Genomic DNA, 20,540 nt, shown 5'->3' on the forward strand with positions numbered 1-20,540 from the left:
CAAGAAACCAAAACAGACCCCTTGTGGAACCCCACTAGTAACGTCCTGCCAAGAAGAAGCACAGCCTTTAATTGCCACCCTTTGTTTCATATTACCAAGCCAATTCTCGATCCCAGACAGTAAATTCCTATTGACACCCATACCCTTCAGCATAAGTAAAAGACGCTGGTGGAATTTTATCAAAGGCCTTCTGGAATTCCAGGAACACAAAATCTACAGACTTTTGCCTATTTGGTGAGCTTGTTACATCTTCCATAAACTCAAGAATATTAGTGAGACAAGACCTTGTTTGACAAAAGCCATGTTGAGACTCTCTGATCAAAGACTGACTAAAGAAGTGACTGACCATAGACTTTTTTAACAATAGATTCCTTGACCTTGCAAACAACACTAATGAGCCAACGGGCCTATAATTACATGGCTTAGATTTATCACCCTTCTTGAAAATTTGGGTTATATTAGCACATCTCTAGTCCTTAGGAACATCAACTTCATTCATAAATTTACTAAAAACCAATGAGAGTCGAACGCAGAAATGGTGTGCAAAAGTATTCTACAAGTACGGATAGATTGCATCATGTCCAGAAGCTTTAGAAACATTTAGACAAAGCAGCTCCTTTAAGACAACATCATAAACAATTAAGAACGTATCCAGTTTAGGACCATCACTTCTCCCCTGCAAATCTGGAATACTACTCATATCTTACATTATTAACACCAACACGAAATAGTTCTTTAAAAGATCTGCAAGATCCTGACTATCAGTAACTATATTTTCCGCCTGCGGTGCCCTAAGAGAAACAACTGCATCTTTAACTTTCTGCTGTGACCTGATATTATAAAAGAAGGTCTTTGGGTTATCCTTAATATTTAAGGCAATGTTTTTTTTTCTTCAAAATTCAACTTTTTATTAGAGACTAATCGTTCTACCTTCAGCTGATGAAATTTGAACTTGGCCAAAGAGATTTAAAATTAGTCTTAAAATCAACTTTCTAATCAACATTCTACGTTTTTGCCTTATTGCGCACCAAACTTTCTTATTCATCCAGTAAACCATACTACTTTAACACCACGATTCTTCCACGGAACATGATTTTCCATAATGACCTTTAACTTATCAGCTAAACAAATCCAAGACTGAAAAGCACTCATATCTCTAATCAATTGAATCCAATCTGTACCCTTTGGTAAGGTTTCAATCGCCTCTGTATCTGATCTCGAAAAAATCAGGGACCTTTTCCTTGCTAACAGAATTTACGACCTTGCAAACAACATCAAAAGTTAGTATATCATGATCGCTAGTTCCCAGTTTTCTTAGACCCGTCAACTCAACAACATTACTTTGATCAGAACTCAAAACAAGATACAGCATGCTATCCTCCCTAATGGGGAAATTAACATATTGATGTAAAAAACAATCTTTCACAGCGTCTAGGAAGTAATTAACCTTCCTACTTCTGGAACCATCTATCCAATTAATGTCAGGAAAATTAAAGTTGCCTATTATAACAACATTTCCTTTAGCAGCCTTTCTAATTGAATCAAACACAAGACATCGGTATATTCGCTGTTGTTAGGAGACCGGTAAACAACACCAATAGTTTTAACATCACTGGACCTCTTGGAGATGTCTGTGGACAACTCGCACCAGACAGAATTTACGAAAGAACCTTGCAACTGAGATTTCTCAACACATGCAATATCATCCCTAACATACAGAAAAACTCCCCCGTAAATACCATTATGAGTATCTCTCCTGCTCTGACGTTACACAACATACCCTGGGTGAGAAACCTCAGCACTATCAATATCCTCCCTTAACCAAGATTATGTGATACCAAGCACATCAGGTTTTAGATCCTCAAGAAGAAGAGTAAATTCAGCAAAAAGTTTACGAATACTTCTGGCATTGGTTAAGACAATCTTCAGTATATCCCTAAAACTATGTACCTTAGCATGCCTCCTGATAATGTTAAAAGTATGACTATCACTTTCCTTGCAAACGCCTATAAACACCTCCACTAGAAACATAATCCTCATCCAAATTTACACCTGCCCTTATCGCCCCCAAGTCAGTTCAGAAGCATTACGCTAAAGGTTCCGCAGAGAAACCTGGTCCAGTACCCTATCAAATTACCCAGTTATGTTGGTACAAGTCAGTTTCCTCCAAATAATGTAATTATAAACTCCCTGGAAGGGGGGGGGGACAGGTCCAGGCTGTTTATTAGGTGCAAAACTAGGAAAATCTCCCTCAAAGCAATATCTGCAGACAAATCCTCTATGATTACCTTTGCCTGCCAAAGTTCTGGCAAATAGACCGTGCTAGGATCATGCTGGTCCTACAACATCACCAAACATACCTGTAAACAACATGTTGTAATCTGCCCCTCCATCGTGACTTAGGGTTGTGAAGAGAAATAAACAATGTGTTATACAATGAAGAGTAAGGACATTATGGAACAAACCTTAAGCAGAAGTAAGACTCGATAACACCAGGTTGGTTATATTGTACACATTTGCATTCGATAATTCCCTGGATCAGAACCCAGTAGAAACAACTTGACATTTTCTGGGGATAACACTGCTTTTATGGCAAAACTGTGCGCAGAGGTGCAAAGGGGAGTATCAAAACGGGATTTCTGGCTGTGGTTAGATCCGATTCAAGTCTTGTTGGAATCATACCTCTGTACAGTACAGCAGTTTAGCAGTGATAGAGAGCAATGATCCTCCACAAAGAGTGGCTAAAAATTGAGAGGCAGTCATAGTGGTATCACTGACAGCAGCACATGTACAGTTTCTATGAAAAAGACTTGATCTAGTTATTGAACGTGGCTGTGTATTACAGTTTGTTTATCAAACCTCTGTATCCAAGCCATTGCACATAGGGCTATATGTTACAAATTTGCAATCTGTTACCTTTGTCGATAAAATTCCACATCTAGATGTAAAACTGCCCAACAATTGATCTACTGAAGTTTTCTTCTCCTCTGATACCAAAATGTTATATTATAGCTAGGCTAAGTCTGTATATGTGTAGTGTAGGCCTATGTAGCGCAAAGACGTAAGTTTGGAAACTATTGTAACTTATCGTGACCTAACGTCCTCTTCAGGAATTATACCGTGGGCTTTCATGGGCTGAGCCAACAGCTTGGCAGACTGTTGTAACATAAGTGTGGTGAGCATATTATTGTGTTGGTGCACGCGTCTTGGTTTTTTGTCATTACCACTTTGATCTATTTATTTAATGGCCAATGAAACTGATCACCATATTCACCTCATGACAGTGGCAATCTGAAATTGAGTAAGCTAAATGATAAGGCACAGTCAGCTGTCATTCTGCAAATTGTAACAGTGTCAGGCTTTTAGGCATATCCTACAAGTTAGGTGCACACCAGACTACTGAACCATGCCTAAAGGTAGCCATTGACTACGGAGCAACTGTCACCCCTAGTATCCGGCTAGCCTAAGTATATGTTGATCTTAGCTCTAGCCTATATATCTACCTAATATTTACCTTAATTATTCGGATTGACTGCTTAAACAATGTGCCCATATGTTGGAAATACAATTGTCTTTATCAAAACACACAATGCAACTTTATTATATATACACTGGACCTCTGAAACTCAGAGAAAGTGTATAGATCTCCAAATAAAGCAAGTGCATTGCGAATGACGAATCAAAAAAAATCTCCCAATATTCCCCAAATTTGTCTATTAATCTTGTCTATCGTGTAACTTGGTATGGAGGAAGTTAGATGTAGGCTTAACGCTGTACTGCTCGAACACGTGTTGCACAAAAATGTGGGGGGGGGGGTGAAGCATTATACTACTCGGAATGCACCGTCAAAAAAACAGTCAGTTGTTTCAGGTGATGAATGTAGACGGGCGAGCTATGAAAACTGCTTGCGCCTAAATTCAGGTGCCAAATGAGTTCATTCATTGAGACACACTTTTCCATGTGATAAATCCGGTGTGAACTACTGCGCGTTATGGTGTTCTAGCTTTTGCTTGGTAAACGTCTTCCAGAAAGCTCATATTTCCATTTTGTTGCCATGCATGTGAGATATTCATAAGACCTAGATGTAGTTACTGCACCACAAATAGTTTTGATTAATACAGTCCACAAGAAATCTAATTCAAATAAAAAACAAACAAAAAACAATGAAGTTTTATTTTCTCAGGTTGCAGTTTTAAGTATACCTATTAATTCTCTACATTGCACTTTTTAAATTATGTCTTCCTATATTATTTCCATGTTAATCTGTCAGCACTGTTTACTGCATTTAACACAACTTTGAGAACAATGCACAATTCTGAAAATTGTTATGGAGGCTTCCATAACTGATTTCAAAGAAGGGAATTGAAATTCTGATTACTTCAGGTTGTCAACCGTTGGTCAATATTGAATGGTCATTAGGATTCTATTTTAAAAATATTGAGTTTTATTTTCACTTAACAGCACAGTAAGTAACCATTCCAATCTCTTGCAGAAAGTACACATATTTACAAATATGTTTCATACCCATACATGCAAAAAGTCATTTACATGCAGATATGTACCAAACTTGAAATACCCATAAGCGCAGTATTAGAAGAGAAGCGTTGTATTGTTTATCATTGTGTTTACGATTGATGAAGATTGAAACTTAATTCAATGTTTTTCTTCTGCTGAAACATATGAATTGTTATAACAGTTGAAGGTGTTTCCAGGAAATGTAAGTACCATTTTTGTTCAGTAATATGTAAAAAAAAATGTTATAAACTGCTAGAACTACTATCTTCATTTTTGGTTATTATAAATATTTATACAATTAAAATTCTGATTCCCTCTGTCTTGAAACAATAAGCCCAACGTACTGTGACATACATGTGGCACAGTTACAATTCTGATTGTTGACAACCAGATGTGTGAAAAAAAAGTTGTTTCCAGAAGTGTCAGTCAGAGAATTCTTCAAAGGTAACCGCAGTGATTTCAGAGACAGCAGCTTCTCAATTAGTCTACCAGAACTAGATATGACCTATATGGCAGCCAATACAAATAATCGCTAGCTGTTTCACATCACAAGTGACTCTTCAATTTTATCCAGGATAATATTAGATGTTTGTATATATAATCCAATATACCAATGCACAGACAATGTGACCAATGTTTGAAACAGGAGATATGTGTATGCAGCCTACATTTGGCAGTTATAAAGCTATTAATCTTTCTATATTAACCTTCTCTTACTTCATTCTTCAGGCTTACAATTTAACTATTTTAGCTGTAACTCTTCTGGCTAAAATCAAATTCTGACTTGTTTTTCCTTTGAATTAATACGAAGGCAGCATTGGTCTTGCACTGACAGAAAAATGCAAGTGGATGTTAGTTTACATGTGCATGGTGAAATCCAATGGTATTTAGCAAGGAAATTGCCTGAAGTTTGAGCCTGCTGTTTTTGAATGGTTGCAAGACATGTGGCTATCTGCAATTCCATGGTACATGTTATAATGTTACAAGTTTGCCAAGACGTGTCAAATAGTTACCACATGCAACTGGTGCATATCAGAAGTGATTGTATTTTATACTGTGTTGGGTTGGAAGAGGGTGAAAAATGGTAAAACCCATGAAATGCAGATGGTTTATTCATAGCAAAGATATCCACTATGCAGTTAAAGTCAACAACAGACAACGCTTTGAAGCTTGATGGAACATCACACTAAGTGATTGGAAGAAGAATCCAATCGATTGTCGTAGAGAAAGTCAGAGAATAATCATGGTTAAATTGAAAGGAACCTTAATAGCTGAATTTGCATCAGTAGGTACAAGTATCATACAGTTCTTTGAGTTGAAACATTGCTTAAAGTAACCAGAGGTCACAAATTGAAAACTAACATGATAACTTCAAAAGTGAACATTGGATGAACTCAATCCCTTTTAATCGACAAATCGCGTAGTGCTTATTTACATGATTCTTTTTAGTAAGAAGAATATGTAGAGGTCAAAGATCAGAGGCATAACTAAATGTTGTAAATTATACTTAATTTGTGGATCCATGGTAGTTAGAGCAAGGACCATATCATTGTAACTGCAAAAACAGAATTGAGTGCATGTCATACATCTTGTGTGTAGCCATATTAGTAAGCAGAAGAATCCTTATATATTGGTAGAGTTGAAAGTCATTTGAAGTCACACAATATCAGTGTATGAAATTTGTTGAGCTGTGCTGGTGCTAGAGTATGTTTGTGACTCCTAGGGTTAAAATGGTTACTCAAATACTACAGGGTGGGTGAACTGCAAACCTTGCTATGTAGAAGCACCCACCATTTAGAGCGCAAGTTCCATGTGATCAGATGTATTTAGTTTAAATTAATAGAGACTGTATCAAGATTTTCTTGGATACCAATTTGTTTAGTCATTTAAAATTGTAATATTTTAAATGGAACTTTTGGAAGACACTGTACAATTCCATGGAATATTTTATACTGTTACAAGGTAATCACAAATGTGAGTTCTGTATTACACTTCATCACTGTTAATATATTTCCTTCAAGAATGCATCAAGTACCATAAACAGATCCTCCATGTACGTTAGATGGTCTTTCACCCTTTAACAACATGTTCTCATGTATGGCTACAGAGTTGCAATTAACTGTAATATTCACAAATAACGCAAAGTGCTTTTGTATCAGAATAGAAAGTATGTAGTTGTCTTCCATAAATGCTTCTAATTGGATACAATTGATGAATCTGAGTTATATGTTCCATGCAATTGAAAGTTTATTCATGAGTTGTGTTTAATTAATGTCAGATTTACTTTTTACGCATGTAATTTTCTAGTAATAATTCAATTAAATGAAGACCTTCATTAATATTTCGTGGATATCAATTTGTTCAGTCATTTGAAATCATGATAACTTAAAAGGATGTTTTGGTAGAGACTGTACAATTCTATGGTATATGTCATACTGTAACAAGATCATCACAAACGTGAGTTGTGTACTACCATCATCACTGTAAAAATCTTGCCTTTGAGAAGGCATCAAGTATCATAGATCCTTCATGTCAGTTGGTAATTCTCCCTTTAATAAAATGTTATTCTCATGCATGACCAAAGAGTTTTAATTAATTGTAATTTTCACAAGTAAACTGTAGTGGTTGTGTATCAGAATAGAAAAGCTGTAGTTTCTTTCCATATATTATTCTGATTGGATGCAATTGATGAATCTGAGTTCTGTGTTTCCTTAAATAGTTTTTTTTTCATGAATTTTGTTTACTTTCAGTCGGAGATGTTTTCTATAAACGTAAGTTAGTCCCTTCGTGACAAGTGTCAAACTAATCGGATGTCTTTATTTTAAATGAATAGAAACCTTTATCAATATTGTCTTTAATATCAATTTGTTCTCTCATTTAAATTCTGATAACTTAAGACGATATTTTGGTAGAGACTGTACAATTCCATGTTATATATTATACTGTAACAACCTAATCACCACGGCATTTCTGTATTACAATGCATAACCTGTAAATATCTGCCTTTAAGAAGGCATCAAGTGTCATACACAGATCCCTCAACTCAGGTGTTATTTCTCCCTTCCATAACATGTTGTTCTCATGCATGACCACAGAGTTGCATTTAATTGTAATATTCACAAATAACGCAAAGTGTTTTTGTATCACAAAAGATAAGCCCGTAGTTTTCTTCCATACATGTTTCCATTTGGATGCAATTTACCAATCTGGGTTCTGTGATTCGTGCAATTGGAGTTTATCCTTGTATTTTATTTGATCACAGTCCGAGACGCTACTTTCCGACGTAAGTATAGTATTTTGTAAGTAGTACCAAGACACTAATAAGATGTCTTTATTTTAAGTGAATGTAGACCTGCATCATATTTTCTTGTATATCAATGTGCTCAGTCATATGAAATTTTGATGACTTCTATCGATTTTTTGGTAGAGACTGTACAATTCTATGGTATATGTCATACTGTAACAAGATAATCACAAACGTGAGTTCTATACTACACTCAACACTGTGAATATGTTGCCTATAAGAAGGCATCAAGTATAATAGATCATTCATGTCTGTTGTTAATTCTCCCTTTAACAACATGTTGTTCTCATACATGATCAAAGAATTTTAATTAATTGGTATATTCACAAGTATTCTGAAGTACTTCGGTATAAGATTCGAAGAGCTGTAGTTTCCTTCCATATATGCTTCTCATTGGATGCAATTGATGAATCTGAGTTTTGTGTTTCCTAAAATTGCAAGTCTTTTTTTTATGAATTTTCTTGAATATCATTTGTTCAGTCATTTAAAATCTCATCACTTAAAACAATGTGTTGGTAGAGACTGTAAAATGTCATGGTAAATTTTACACTGTCAAACGCTAGTCACCATGGCATTTCTGTATTACAATGCATAACCTGTAAATATTTGCCTTTAAGAAGGCATTAAGTATTATATACAGATCCTTCACCTCAGGTGTTATTTCTCCTTACAAATAACATGTCGTTCTCATGCATTACCACAGGGTTGCAACTAATTGTAATATTCACAAATATCGCAAAGTGGTTTTGAATCAGACAAGAAAAGCTGTAGTTTTCTTCCATATATGCTTCCATTTGGATACAATTTAAGAATCTGGGTTCTGTGTTTCCCGTTTGTTTTTTAATTTATGATTTTTTTATCACAGTCAGACATGCTTCCTACCAACGTAAGTATAGTATTTTGTGAAAAGCACCAAGAAATTAATAAGATGTCTTTATTTTAGGTGAATGCAGGCCTACATCAATATTTTCTTGGATATCAATTTGTAGACATGTATAGATATTTGAATTTGATATCAATTTGTTCAGTCATTTAAGAATCCGATAATTTAAACGGATTTTTTGAAAGTTAGAAACTGTACAATTCCATTGTTTATGCTACACTTTTACAAGCTAATCACAAAGGGAGTTTTTCATTACAATCCTTAACTTGTAAATATTTTGCCATGAAAAGGGCATCAAGTATCGTATACGGAGCTTCACCTAAAGTGTTATGTCTCCCCTTAACAACATGTTGTTCTCATGTAGGTCACAGTGTTGCAATTAATTTCCATATTCAAACATATTACATGGTGATTGTGCAGGGATGTGCCCAGGATTTTCTGAGTGCCGGGTATACTGATCGCTGTCCTATTCTTGAAGGTGCTCAGATGCCAGATGCTGGCACTTGTGTAGCTTTTTAAGCACATACACAAGTACTAGTTTTGCTAACAATTTACATTGTTTTATTAAAATATATTACGTACCTGGTAAGTAATGTGTCGAGCATGCGTAACTGATGCATCATTATTGGTATGATTTTGACAAGGGCTAGGCCCAGTTGTTGAATATATTGTTCGGAATGACGGGAGTTTAGATAAAAATAGTGGTGGGCGGAATTCCCGATTTTTAAGACAGTGCTGGGCGGTAATTTTTAGTGCTGGGCGAGGCGGGCCAGTGCCGCCCAGAGTGGGCACATCCTTGCTTGTCTTTCAGAAAAGAAAGTTTTCTTCGATGCCTGCTTCCTATTGGATGCAAATGATGAGTCTGAGTACTGTGTTTACTGCACTTGAATTTATTCTGTTTTATTACAGTCAGAGAAGCTTTTAACCCAAGTAAGTATACTATTTTGTGAGTATTACCAAGCAACTAATAATATGTCTTTATTTTAGGTCAATGTATATAGACATGTATAGATATTTGTTTTGGATATCAATTTGTTCAGTCATTCGAAATTCTTATAATATAAACGGATTTTTGGGTAGCTAGAGGCTTAACAATTCAATCGTTTATGCTACAATTTTACAAGCTAATCACAATGGGAGTTCTTAATTACAATCTTTAACCTGTATATAAATATTTTGCCTTTACGAAGCATCAAGTATCAAATACAAATTCTTCACCTCAGGTGTTAACATGGTTTACTGATGCATGGTCAGAGTGTTGCAATTAATTGTAATATTTACAAATAAAACATAGTGCTGGTTAACAGAAAGGAAAAGCTGTAGTTTTCTCCATATATGCTTCTAGTTTTATGCACTTGATGAGTCTGAGTCCTGTGTTTCCTGTAAGTGAAACTTTGTTCATGAATTTTGTTTTATTACAGCCACAAAAGCTTCATACCCACGTAAGAATAGTATTTGTGTCTAGTACCAAGCAACTAACGAGATATCAATTTGTTCAGTCATTTAAAAATCCGATACTTTAAACGGATTTTTTGGTAGTTAGAAACTGTACAATTCCATTGTTTATGCTACAGTTTTACAAGCTTATCACAAAGGGAATTTTCATTGCAATCCTTAACTTGTAAATATTTTGCCTTGAAAAATGTATCAAGTATCGTATACAGATCTTTACTTTCAGTGTTATGTCTCCCTATAACAACATGTTGTTCTCATGCATGGTCACAGTGTTACAATTAATTGTCATATTCAAAAATATTACATGGTTCTTATGTATCAGAAAACAAAAGCTGCACTTTTCTCCCATGAGTGCTTCCTATTGGATGCAATTGATGAATTTGAGTACTGTGTTTCCTGCACTTGAAACTTTATTCATGAATTTTGTTTGATTACAGTCAGAAAAGCTTCTTACCCAAGTAAGTATATTATTTTGTGAGTAGTACCAAGAAACTTATAAGATGACTTTATTTTAAGTGAATTAAGACCTGCATCAATAGTTTCTTGGATATCAATTTGTTCAGTCATTTGAAATTCTGACAATTTAAAAACAATCTTTAGGTAGAGACTGTACAATTCCATGATGTATGCTGTAGTGTTATAAGATAATCACAAATCTCGGTTTTGTATTAAACTCAAACTCGTTAACATTTTGCCTTCGAGCAGGCATCAACAATCATTAAGAGATCATTCATGCCAGATGGTATTTCTCTCTTTTACACCATGTTGTTATGATGCATGGTCACATAGTTGCAATTAATTGTAATATTCACAAATTTTACATAGTGCTTGTGTATTATGAAAGAATAGCTGTAGTTTTCTCCCATATATTCTTCCATTTTTTTATGCAATTGATGAGTCTGATCTCTGTGTGTCCTGCACTTGAAACTTTATACATGAATTTAATTGATTACAGTCAGAGAAGCTGCTTACCCACGTAAGTATAGTATTTTGTGTCTAGTTCAAAGCAACTAACGATATGTCTTTGTTTAAATGAGTAGAGACCTATATAAATATTTTCTTGGATATCAATTGTGCATTCATTTGAAAAAGTGACAACTGAAACGGATTTTGTGGGTAGAGAGTCTACAATTGCATTGTATATATTAATACTGTTACACATTGAGTTCCATATTATAATCCATAAATAAGTATTTTGACTACAAGAAGTTGATTGCTTAATTGATTTCTTAGAAAATTATTGACTGCTTAGCGAAGTAATGGAATATTTTCTGCATCTCCAAACCCCAAAAACATCCCTATAGCATTTTTTTTACAAAATAGTATGAATTGTCAGACTTTTAAATAATTCGTCATTGCATTTGGGAGCAATAGACTGGATAATGTCAATACTTTACTTCAAATGATTTTTTTTTTCAATTGTAAGTCAAGAAGTTGATTGCTTAGTTGATTTCTTAGAAAATTATTGACTGCTTAGAAAAGTAATGGAATATTTTCTGTATCTCCAAACCAAAAGACAGTGGTCCGTCATTTGAAAACCCGATAATTTAAACAGAATTTTTTTGGTAGTCAGAAACTGTACAATTCCATTGTTTATGCTACACTTTTACAAACTAATCACTAAGGGAGTTTTTCATTGCAATCCTTAACTTGTTAAGATATAGCCCTGAAAAATGTATCAAGTATTGTATACAGATCTTCGTGTTAAGTGTTATGTCTCCCTTTAACAACATGTTGTTCTCATGCACGGTCACAGTGTTGCAATTAATTGTCATATTCAAAAATATTACATCGTTCTTGTGTATCAGTAAGCAAAAGCTGTACTTTTCTCCCATGAGTGCTTCCTATTGTATGCAATTGATGAATTTGAGTACTGTGTTTCCTGCACTTGAAGCTTTATTCATGAATTTGGTTTGATTACAGTCAGAAAAGCTTCTTACCCAAGTAAGTATATCATTTTGTGGGTAGTACCAAGCAACCAATTATAAGATGTCTTTATTTTAAGTGAATATAGACCTGCATCAATAGTTTCTTGGATATCACTTTATGCAGTCAATTTAAATTATGATAACTCATACAATGTTTGGTAGAGACTGTACAATTCCATGGTGTATGCTGTAGTGTTACAAGATAATCACAAATCTCGGTTTTGTATTTCACTCAAACTCTTTAATATTTTGCAATCGAGCAGGCATAAACAATCATATACAGATCATTTATGCCAGATGTTATTTCTCTCTTTTACAACATGTTGTTCTAATGCATGATCACATAGTTGCAATTAATTGTAATATTCACAAATTATACATAGTGCTTGTGTATCATGAAAGAGAAGCTGTAGTTTTCTCCCATATATTCTTCCATTTGTATGCAATTGATGAGTCTGATTTCTGTGTGTCCTGCACTTGAAACTTTATACATGAATTTAATTGATTACAGTCAGAGAAGCTTCTTACCCACGTAAGTATAGTATTTTGTGTCTAGTTCCAAGCAACTAACGATATGTCTTTGTTTAAGTGATTAGAGACCTATATAAATATTTTCTTGGATATCAATTTGTGCATTCATTTGAAAAAGTGACAACTGAAACGGATTTTGTGGTTAGAGAGTCTACAATTGCATTGTATATATTAATACTGTTACACATTGAGTTCCATATTATAATCCATAAATAAGTATTTTGACTACAAGAAGTTGATTGCTTAATTGATTTCTTAGAAAATTATTGACTGCTTAGCGAAGTAATGATAATGTCAATACGTTACTTCATGTGATTGTTTTTCAATTGTAAGTCAAGAAGTTGATTGCTTAGTTGATTTTTTAGAAAATTATTGACTGCTTAGCAAAGTTATGCTATATTTTCTGTATCTGCAAACCAAATGACAGTGGTCCGTCATTTGAAAATCCGATAATTTAAACGGATGTTTTGGTAGTCAAAAACTGTACAATTCCATTGTTTATGCTACACTTTTACAAACTAATCACTAAGGGAGTTTTTCATTGCAATCCTTAACTTGTTAAGATATAGCCCTGAAAAATGTATCAAGTATTGTATACAGATCTTCGTGTTAAGTGTTATGTCTCCCTTTAACAACATGTTGTTCTCATGCATGGTCACAGTGTTGCAATTAATTGTCATATTCAAAAATATTACATGGTTCTTGTGCAACAGTAAACAAAAGCTGTACTTTTCTCCCATGAGTGCTTCATATTGTATGCAATTGATGAATTTGAGTACTGTGTTTCCTGCACTTGAAACTTTATTCATGAATTTGGTTTGATTACAGTCAGAAAAGCTTCTTACCCAAGTAAGTATATCATTTTGTGGGTAGTACCAAGCAACTAATTATAAGATGTCTTTATTTTAAGTGAATATAGACCTGCATCAATAGTTTCTTGGATATCACTTTATGCAGTCAATTTAAATTATGATAACTCATACAATGTTTGGTAGAGACTGTACAATTCCATGGTGTATGCTGTAGTGTTACAAGATAATCACAAATCTCGGTTTTGTATTTCACTCAAACTCTTTAATATTTTGCCTTCGAGCAGGCATAAACAATTATATACAGATCATTTATGCCAGATGTTATTTCTCTCTTTTACAACATGTTGTTCTAATGCATGATCACATAGTTGCAATTAATTGTAATATTCACAAATTATACATAGTGCTTGTGTATCATGAAAGAGAAGCTGTAGTTTTCTCCCATATATTCTTCCATTTGTATGCAATTGATGAGTCTGATTTCTGTGTGTCCTGCACTTGAAACTTTATACATGAATTTAATTGATTACAGTCAGAGAAGCTTCTTACCCACGTAAGTATAGTATTTTGTGTCTAGTTCCAAGCAACTAACGATATGTCTTTGTTTAAGTGATTAGAGACCTATATAAATATTTTCTTGGATATCAATTTGTGCATTCATTTGAAAAAGTGACAACTGAAACGGATTTTGTGGTTAGAGAGTCTACAATTGCATTGTATATATTAATACTGTTACACATTGAGTTCCATATTATAATCCATAAATAAGTATTTTGACTACAAGAAGTTGATTGCTTAATTGATTTCTTAGAAAATTATTGACTGCTTAGCGAAGTAATGATAATGTCAATACGTTACTTCATGTGATTGTTTTTCAATTGTAAGTCAAGAAGTTGATTGCTTAGTTGATTTTTTAGAAAATTATTGACTGCTTAGCAAAGTTATGGAATATTTTCTGTATCTGCAAACCAAATGACAGTGGTCCGTCATTTGAAAATCCGATAATTTAAACGGATGTTTTGGTAGTCAGAAACTGTACAATTCCATTGTTTATGCTACACTTTTACAAACTAATCACTAAGGGAGTTTTTCATTGCAATCCTTAACTTGTTAAGATATAGCCTTGAAAAATGTATCAAGTATTGTATACAGATCTTCGTGTTAAGTGTTATGTCTCCCTTTAACAACATGTTGTTCTCATGCATGGTCACAGTGTTGCAATTAATTGTCATATTCAAAAATATTACATGGTTCTTGTGCAACAGTAAACAAAAGCTGTACTTTTTTCCATGAGTGCTTCCTATTGGATGCAATTGATGAATCTGAGTACTGTGTTTCCTGCACTTGAAGCTTTATTCATGAATTTGGTTTGATTACAGTCAGAAAAGCTTCTTACCCACGTAAGTATATCATTTTGTGAGTAGTACCAAGCAACTAATTATAAGATGTCTTTATTTTAAGTGAATATAGACTGCATCAATAGTTTCTTGGATATCACCTTGTGCAGTCAATTTAAATTATGATAACTCATACAATTTTTGGTAGAGACTGTACAATTCCATGGTGTATGCTGTAGAGTTACAAGAAAATCACAAATCTCGGTTTTGTATTTCACTCAAACTCTTTAATATTTTGCCTTCGAGCAGGCATCAACAATCATATACAGATCATTTATGCCAGATGTTATTTCTCTCTCTTACAACATGTTTTTCTGATGCATAGTCACATAGTTGCAATTAATTGTAATATTTCCAAATTTTACATAGTGCTTGTGTATCATGAAAGAGAAGCTGTAGTTTTCTCCCATATATTCTTCCATTTTTATGCAATTGATGAGTCTGATTTCTGTGTGTCCTGGACTTGAAACTTTATACATGAATTTAATTGATTACAGTCAGAGAAGCTTCTTACCCACGTAAGTATAGCATTTTGTGTGTAGTACCAAGAAACTAATAAGATGCCTTTTGTTTAAATGATTAGAGACCTATATAAATATTTTCTTGGATATCAATTTGTGCACTCATTTGAAATAGTGATAACTGAAACGGATTTTTTGGGTAGAGAGTCTTCAACTGCATTGTATATATTTATACTGTTACACATTGAGTTGTATATTTTAATCCATAAATTAGTATTTTGACTACAAGAAGTTGATTGCTTAGCTGATTTCTTAGAAAATTATTGACTGCTTAGCGAAGTAATGGAATATTTTCGGTATCTCCAAACCCCCCAAAAAATCCCTATAGCATTTCTTATTACAAAAAAAAAAATGAAGTGTCAGATTTTTTAATATTTCGTCATTGCATTTGGAAGCAATATACTGGATACTGTCACACCTGAGATGATATTTTCTTTTAATTCACATGTTCTTCTCATGCATGGTAGCAGAGACTTATTTCATTGCAATATTCACAACTAATGTGAAGTACTTGGGTATCAGAATAAAAAAGCTCTACCTTCTCTCCATATATGCTTCTATTGGATGCTTTTGATGAAACTGAGATCTGTGTTTCTTGAAATAGTCATTCTTTTGTTATGAATTTTGTTTACTTTCAGTCGAAGATGTTTCCTGTAAACGTAAGTTGAATACTTCGTGACTAGTGCCAAGAAACTAATCAGATGTATGTATACTCAATGAATAGGGACCTACATCAATATTTAGATTTTTCAATTGTTCGTCAATGCATTCGGAAGCAACAGAACAAATAATGGTGAAAGTGTCTCTGTTTTCTAATCATTTGTAAATCAAGAAGACATCAAGAATCTTATACAGAATTTTCTCCTCAGATGACGATTTCCTTTTTATTCACGTGTTGTTCTCATTCCTGGTAACAGAGTTTTAATGAAATGTTATATTCACAATTGATGTGTAATACTTGGGTATCAGAATTGAGGAGCTGTAGTTTCTCTACATATATGCTTCTAATGGTTGCATTTGATGAATCAGAATTCTGTGATCCTAAAATAGCGAGATTTTTTTTTAAAATTTTGTTTACTTTCAGTCGAAGTTGTTTCCTCTAAACGTAAATTAAGTACTTAGTGGCAAGTGTCAAGAAACTTATAAGATGTCTTTGTTTTCAATGAATAGAGACCATCAACATTTTTGTTGATATCATTTTTTCATTTGAAATTCTTATAATTTAATCGAATTGTTTAGTAGCTAAAGACTGTGCAATTCATTAATGTTTGCTATACTGTAACAAACAAATCAAAATGGGAGTCCTGTAGTACAAAACATTACCTGTAAATGTTTTGCATTCAAGAATCCATCAAGTATCATACTGTATATAGATCCTTCACCTCAGGTGTTATTTCTATTTTTTAACAACATGTTGTTTTCATTCATGGTCACAGTGTTGCATATTAATGTAATATTCACAAATAATATATAGTGCTTGTGAATTATCATAGCAATTGAAAGTTTATTCATGAATTTTATTTATTTTCAGTGAGAGATGTTCCTTCCGCACGAAGTACATTTTTTTGTGAGTAGTGCCACAAACTAATCAGTTGTCTTTTTTTTAAATGATTAGAGACCTGTATAAATACTTTCTAGAATATCACTTTATTCAGTTATTTGAAATACTGATAACTTAATCGGATTTTTGGGAGAGACTCTACAATTCCATTTCATATATTTATACTGTTACTATTGTTCACAATATGAGTTGTATATTACAATCCATAAATTAGTATTTTGACTACAAGAAGTTGATTGCTTGGTTGGTTTTTAGAAAATTATTGACTGCTTAGCGAAGTAATGGAATATTTTTGGTATCTACAAACCCCCCAAAAAATCCCTATAGCATTTCTTATTACATAAAGATATGAAGTGTCAGATTTCTTTGATATTTCGTCATTGCATTTGGAAGCAATAGACTGGATAATGTCAATACGTCACTTCAGGTGATTTTTTTTTTATTTGTAAGTCCAGAAGACATCAATAATCATATACAAATCTGTCACTTGAGATGATATTTTCTTTTAATTCACATGTTGTTCTCATGCATGGTAGCAGAGATTTAATTCATTGCAATAACTACAACTAATGTGAAGTACTTGGGTATCAGAATAAAAAAGCTCTACCTTCTCTCCATATATGCTTCTATTGGATGCTTTTGATGAAACTGAGATCTGTGTTTCTTGAAATAGTCATTCTTTTGGTATGAATTTTGTTTACTTTCAGTCGAAGATGTTTCCTCTAAACGTAAGTTTAATACTTCGTGACTATTGCCAAGAAACTAATCAGATGTCTCTATACTCAATGAATAGGAGCCTACATCAATATTTAGATTTTTCAATTGTTCGTCAATGCATTCGGAAGCAACAGAATGAATAATGTCAATACGACACTTCAGGTGAAAGTGCCTTTGTTTTTATAATCATTTGTAAATCAAGAAGACATCAAGAATCTTATAAAGAATTTTCTCCTCAGATGACAATTTCCTTTATATTCACGAGTTTTAATGAAATGTAATATTCACAATTGATGTTGCATTTGATGAATCAGAATTCTGTGTTCCTAAAATAGCGAGATTTTAAAAAAAAAATTGTTTACTTTCAGTCGAAGACAGTGCAGGATACACATTGAGTTGTATATTTTAATCCATAAATTAGTATTTTGACTACAAGAAGTTGATTGCTTAGTTGATTTCTTAGAAAATAATTGACTGCTTAGCGAAGTCATGGAATAATATCTGTATCTCCACCCCCCCCCAAAAAAAAAATCCCTACAGCATTTCTTAGTACAAAAAGATACGAAGTGTAAGATTTTAAGAGAGTGTCAATACGTCACTTCAGGTGATTTTTTACTTTTATTTGTAAGTCAAGAAGACATCAATAATCATATACAGATCCGTCACCTGAGATGATATTTTCTTTTAATTAACGTGTTGTTCTCATGCATGGTAGCAGAGATTTAATTCATTGAAATATTCACAACTAATATGAAGTACTTGGGTATCAGAATAAAAGAGATCTACTTTCTCTCCAAATATGCTTCTATTGGATGCTTTTGATGAAACTGAGATCTGTGTTTCTTGAAATAGTTATTCTTTTGTTACGAATTTTGTTTATTTCAGTCGAAGATGTTTCCTCTAAAGGTAAGTTGAATACTTCGTGACTATTGCCAAGAAACTAATCAGATGTCTGTATACTCAATGAATAGGTGCCTACATCAATATTTAGATTTTTCAATTGTTCGTCAATGCATTCGGAAGCAACAGAACAAATAATGTCAATACGACACTTCAAGTGAAAGTGTCTTTGTTTTTTAGTCATTTGTAAATCAAGAAGACATCAAGAATTTTATAAAGAATTTTCTCCTCAGATGACAATTTCCTTTTTATTCACGAGTTTTAATGAAATGTAATATTCACAATTGATGTTGCATTTGATGAATCAGAATTCTGTGTTCCTAAAATAGCGAGATTTAAAAAAAAAAATTGTTTACTTTCAGTCGAAGACAGTGCAGAATACACATTGAGTTGTATATTAAAATCCATAAATTAGTATTTTGACTACAAGAAGTTGATTTCTTAGTTGATTTCTTAGAAAATAATTGACTGCCTAGCGAAGTAATGGAATAATTTCTGTATCTCCAACCCCCCCCCCCAAAAAATCCCTATAGCATTTCTTAGTACAAAAAGATATGAAGTGTAAGATTTTTAGATTGTGTCAATACGTCACTTCAGGTGATTTTTTACTTTTATTTGTAAGTCAAGAAGACATCAATAATCATATACAGATCAGTCACCTGAGATGATATTTTCTTTTAATTAACGTGTTGTTCTCATGCATGGTAGCAGAGATTTAATTCATTGAAATATTCACAACTAATATGAAGTACTTGGGTATCAGAATAAAAGAGATCTACTTTCTATCCATATATGCTTCTATTGGATGCTTTTGATGAAACTGAGATCTGTGTTTCTTGAAATAGTTATTCTTTTGTTACGAATTTTGTTTATATCAGTCGAAGATGTTTCCTCTAAAGGTAAGTTGAATACTTCGTGACTATTGCCAAGAAACTAATCAGATGTCTGTATACTCAATGAATAGGTGCCTACATCAATATTTAGATTTTTCAATTGTTCTTCAATGCATTCAGAAGCAACAGAATGATTAATGCCAATAACGTCACTTTTAAGTGAAAGTGTGTTTTTTTTTATCATTAATCATGTTTACGACAAGAACAAATCAAGAATCATGTACAGATCCTCCACCTTAGATGATAATTTTCTTTTCAATCACATGTTGTTCTCTTCCATGGTATCAGAGTTTTAATGAATTGAAGTATTGAAAGTAATGCAAAGTACTTGAGTATTAGAATAGAGGAGCTTTATTTTCTCTACATATATGCTTCTAATTGTATGAATTTATAAATCTGAGTTCTGTGTTTTCTGCAATAGCAAGTTATTTCCATAAATTTCGTTTACTTTCAGTCGTAGATGTTTCCTCTAAATGTAAGTTTAATACTTCATGACCAGTGCCAAGAAACTAATCAGATATCTTTATTTTCAATGAATAGAGACCTTCATCAATATTTAGATTTGTCAATATTTCATCATGGATAATTTCAATACGTCACTTCAAGTGAAAGTGTTTTTGTTTTCTTTATCATTCGTAAATCAAAAAGACATCAAGAATCATGTACAGATCCATCTACTCAGATGTCATGTTTCCTTTTAATCACATATTGTTCTAATGCATAGTAACAGAAATTTAATGAATTGTAATATGCACAAGTAATGTAAACTACTTGGATATCAGAATTGAGGAGCTACAGTTTCTCTACAAATATGCTTCTATTGGATGCATTTGATGAATCAGAATTCTGTGTTCCTGAAATAGCAAGACTTTTTTTTAAATTTGTTTACTTTCAGTCGAAGATGTTTCCTCTAAACGTAAGTTAAGTACTTAGTGGCAAGTGTCAAGGAACTTATAAAATGTCTTTGTTTTCAATGAATAGAGACCATCAACATTTTTGTTGATATCAATTTGTTCATTTGAGATTCTTATAATTTAAACGAAGTGTTTGGTAGCTACAAAATGTGCAATTCCATAATGTTTGCTATACTGTTACAAATAAATCACAATGTGAGTCCTGTGGT

General features: G+C 33.2%; 1 protein-coding gene across 1 annotated transcript in view; it reads left to right on the plus strand.

Annotated features, from left to right (window-relative positions):
- The window catches only part of LOC139976804 (uncharacterized), a 104,446-nt gene that overhangs the window by 42,152 nt on the left and 41,754 nt on the right, over positions 1–20,540 (plus strand). Inside the window, exons 18-39 of the mRNA XM_071985596.1 lie at positions 4,697–4,717; positions 7,266–7,286; positions 7,778–7,798; positions 8,685–8,705; positions 9,612–9,632; positions 10,124–10,144; positions 10,595–10,615; positions 11,113–11,133; positions 12,081–12,101; positions 12,597–12,617; positions 13,445–13,465; positions 13,961–13,981; positions 14,808–14,828; positions 15,323–15,343; positions 15,985–16,005; positions 16,431–16,451; positions 16,878–16,913; positions 17,615–17,635; positions 18,510–18,530; positions 19,403–19,423; positions 19,872–19,892; positions 20,313–20,333. Coding sequence (XP_071841697.1) covers positions 4,697–4,717; positions 7,266–7,286; positions 7,778–7,798; positions 8,685–8,705; positions 9,612–9,632; positions 10,124–10,144; positions 10,595–10,615; positions 11,113–11,133; positions 12,081–12,101; positions 12,597–12,617; positions 13,445–13,465; positions 13,961–13,981; positions 14,808–14,828; positions 15,323–15,343; positions 15,985–16,005; positions 16,431–16,451; positions 16,878–16,913; positions 17,615–17,635; positions 18,510–18,530; positions 19,403–19,423; positions 19,872–19,892; positions 20,313–20,333 — 477 coding nt within the window. The remainder of the gene's footprint in view (positions 1–4,696; positions 4,718–7,265; positions 7,287–7,777; positions 7,799–8,684; positions 8,706–9,611; positions 9,633–10,123; positions 10,145–10,594; positions 10,616–11,112; positions 11,134–12,080; positions 12,102–12,596; positions 12,618–13,444; positions 13,466–13,960; positions 13,982–14,807; positions 14,829–15,322; positions 15,344–15,984; positions 16,006–16,430; positions 16,452–16,877; positions 16,914–17,614; positions 17,636–18,509; positions 18,531–19,402; positions 19,424–19,871; positions 19,893–20,312; positions 20,334–20,540) is intronic.

Source organism: Apostichopus japonicus, chromosome 12 (assembly GCF_037975245.1).
Source record: "Apostichopus japonicus isolate 1M-3 chromosome 12, ASM3797524v1, whole genome shotgun sequence".
In the NCBI taxonomy this organism is placed as follows: Eukaryota; Metazoa; Echinodermata; class Holothuroidea; order Aspidochirotida; family Stichopodidae; genus Apostichopus; species Apostichopus japonicus.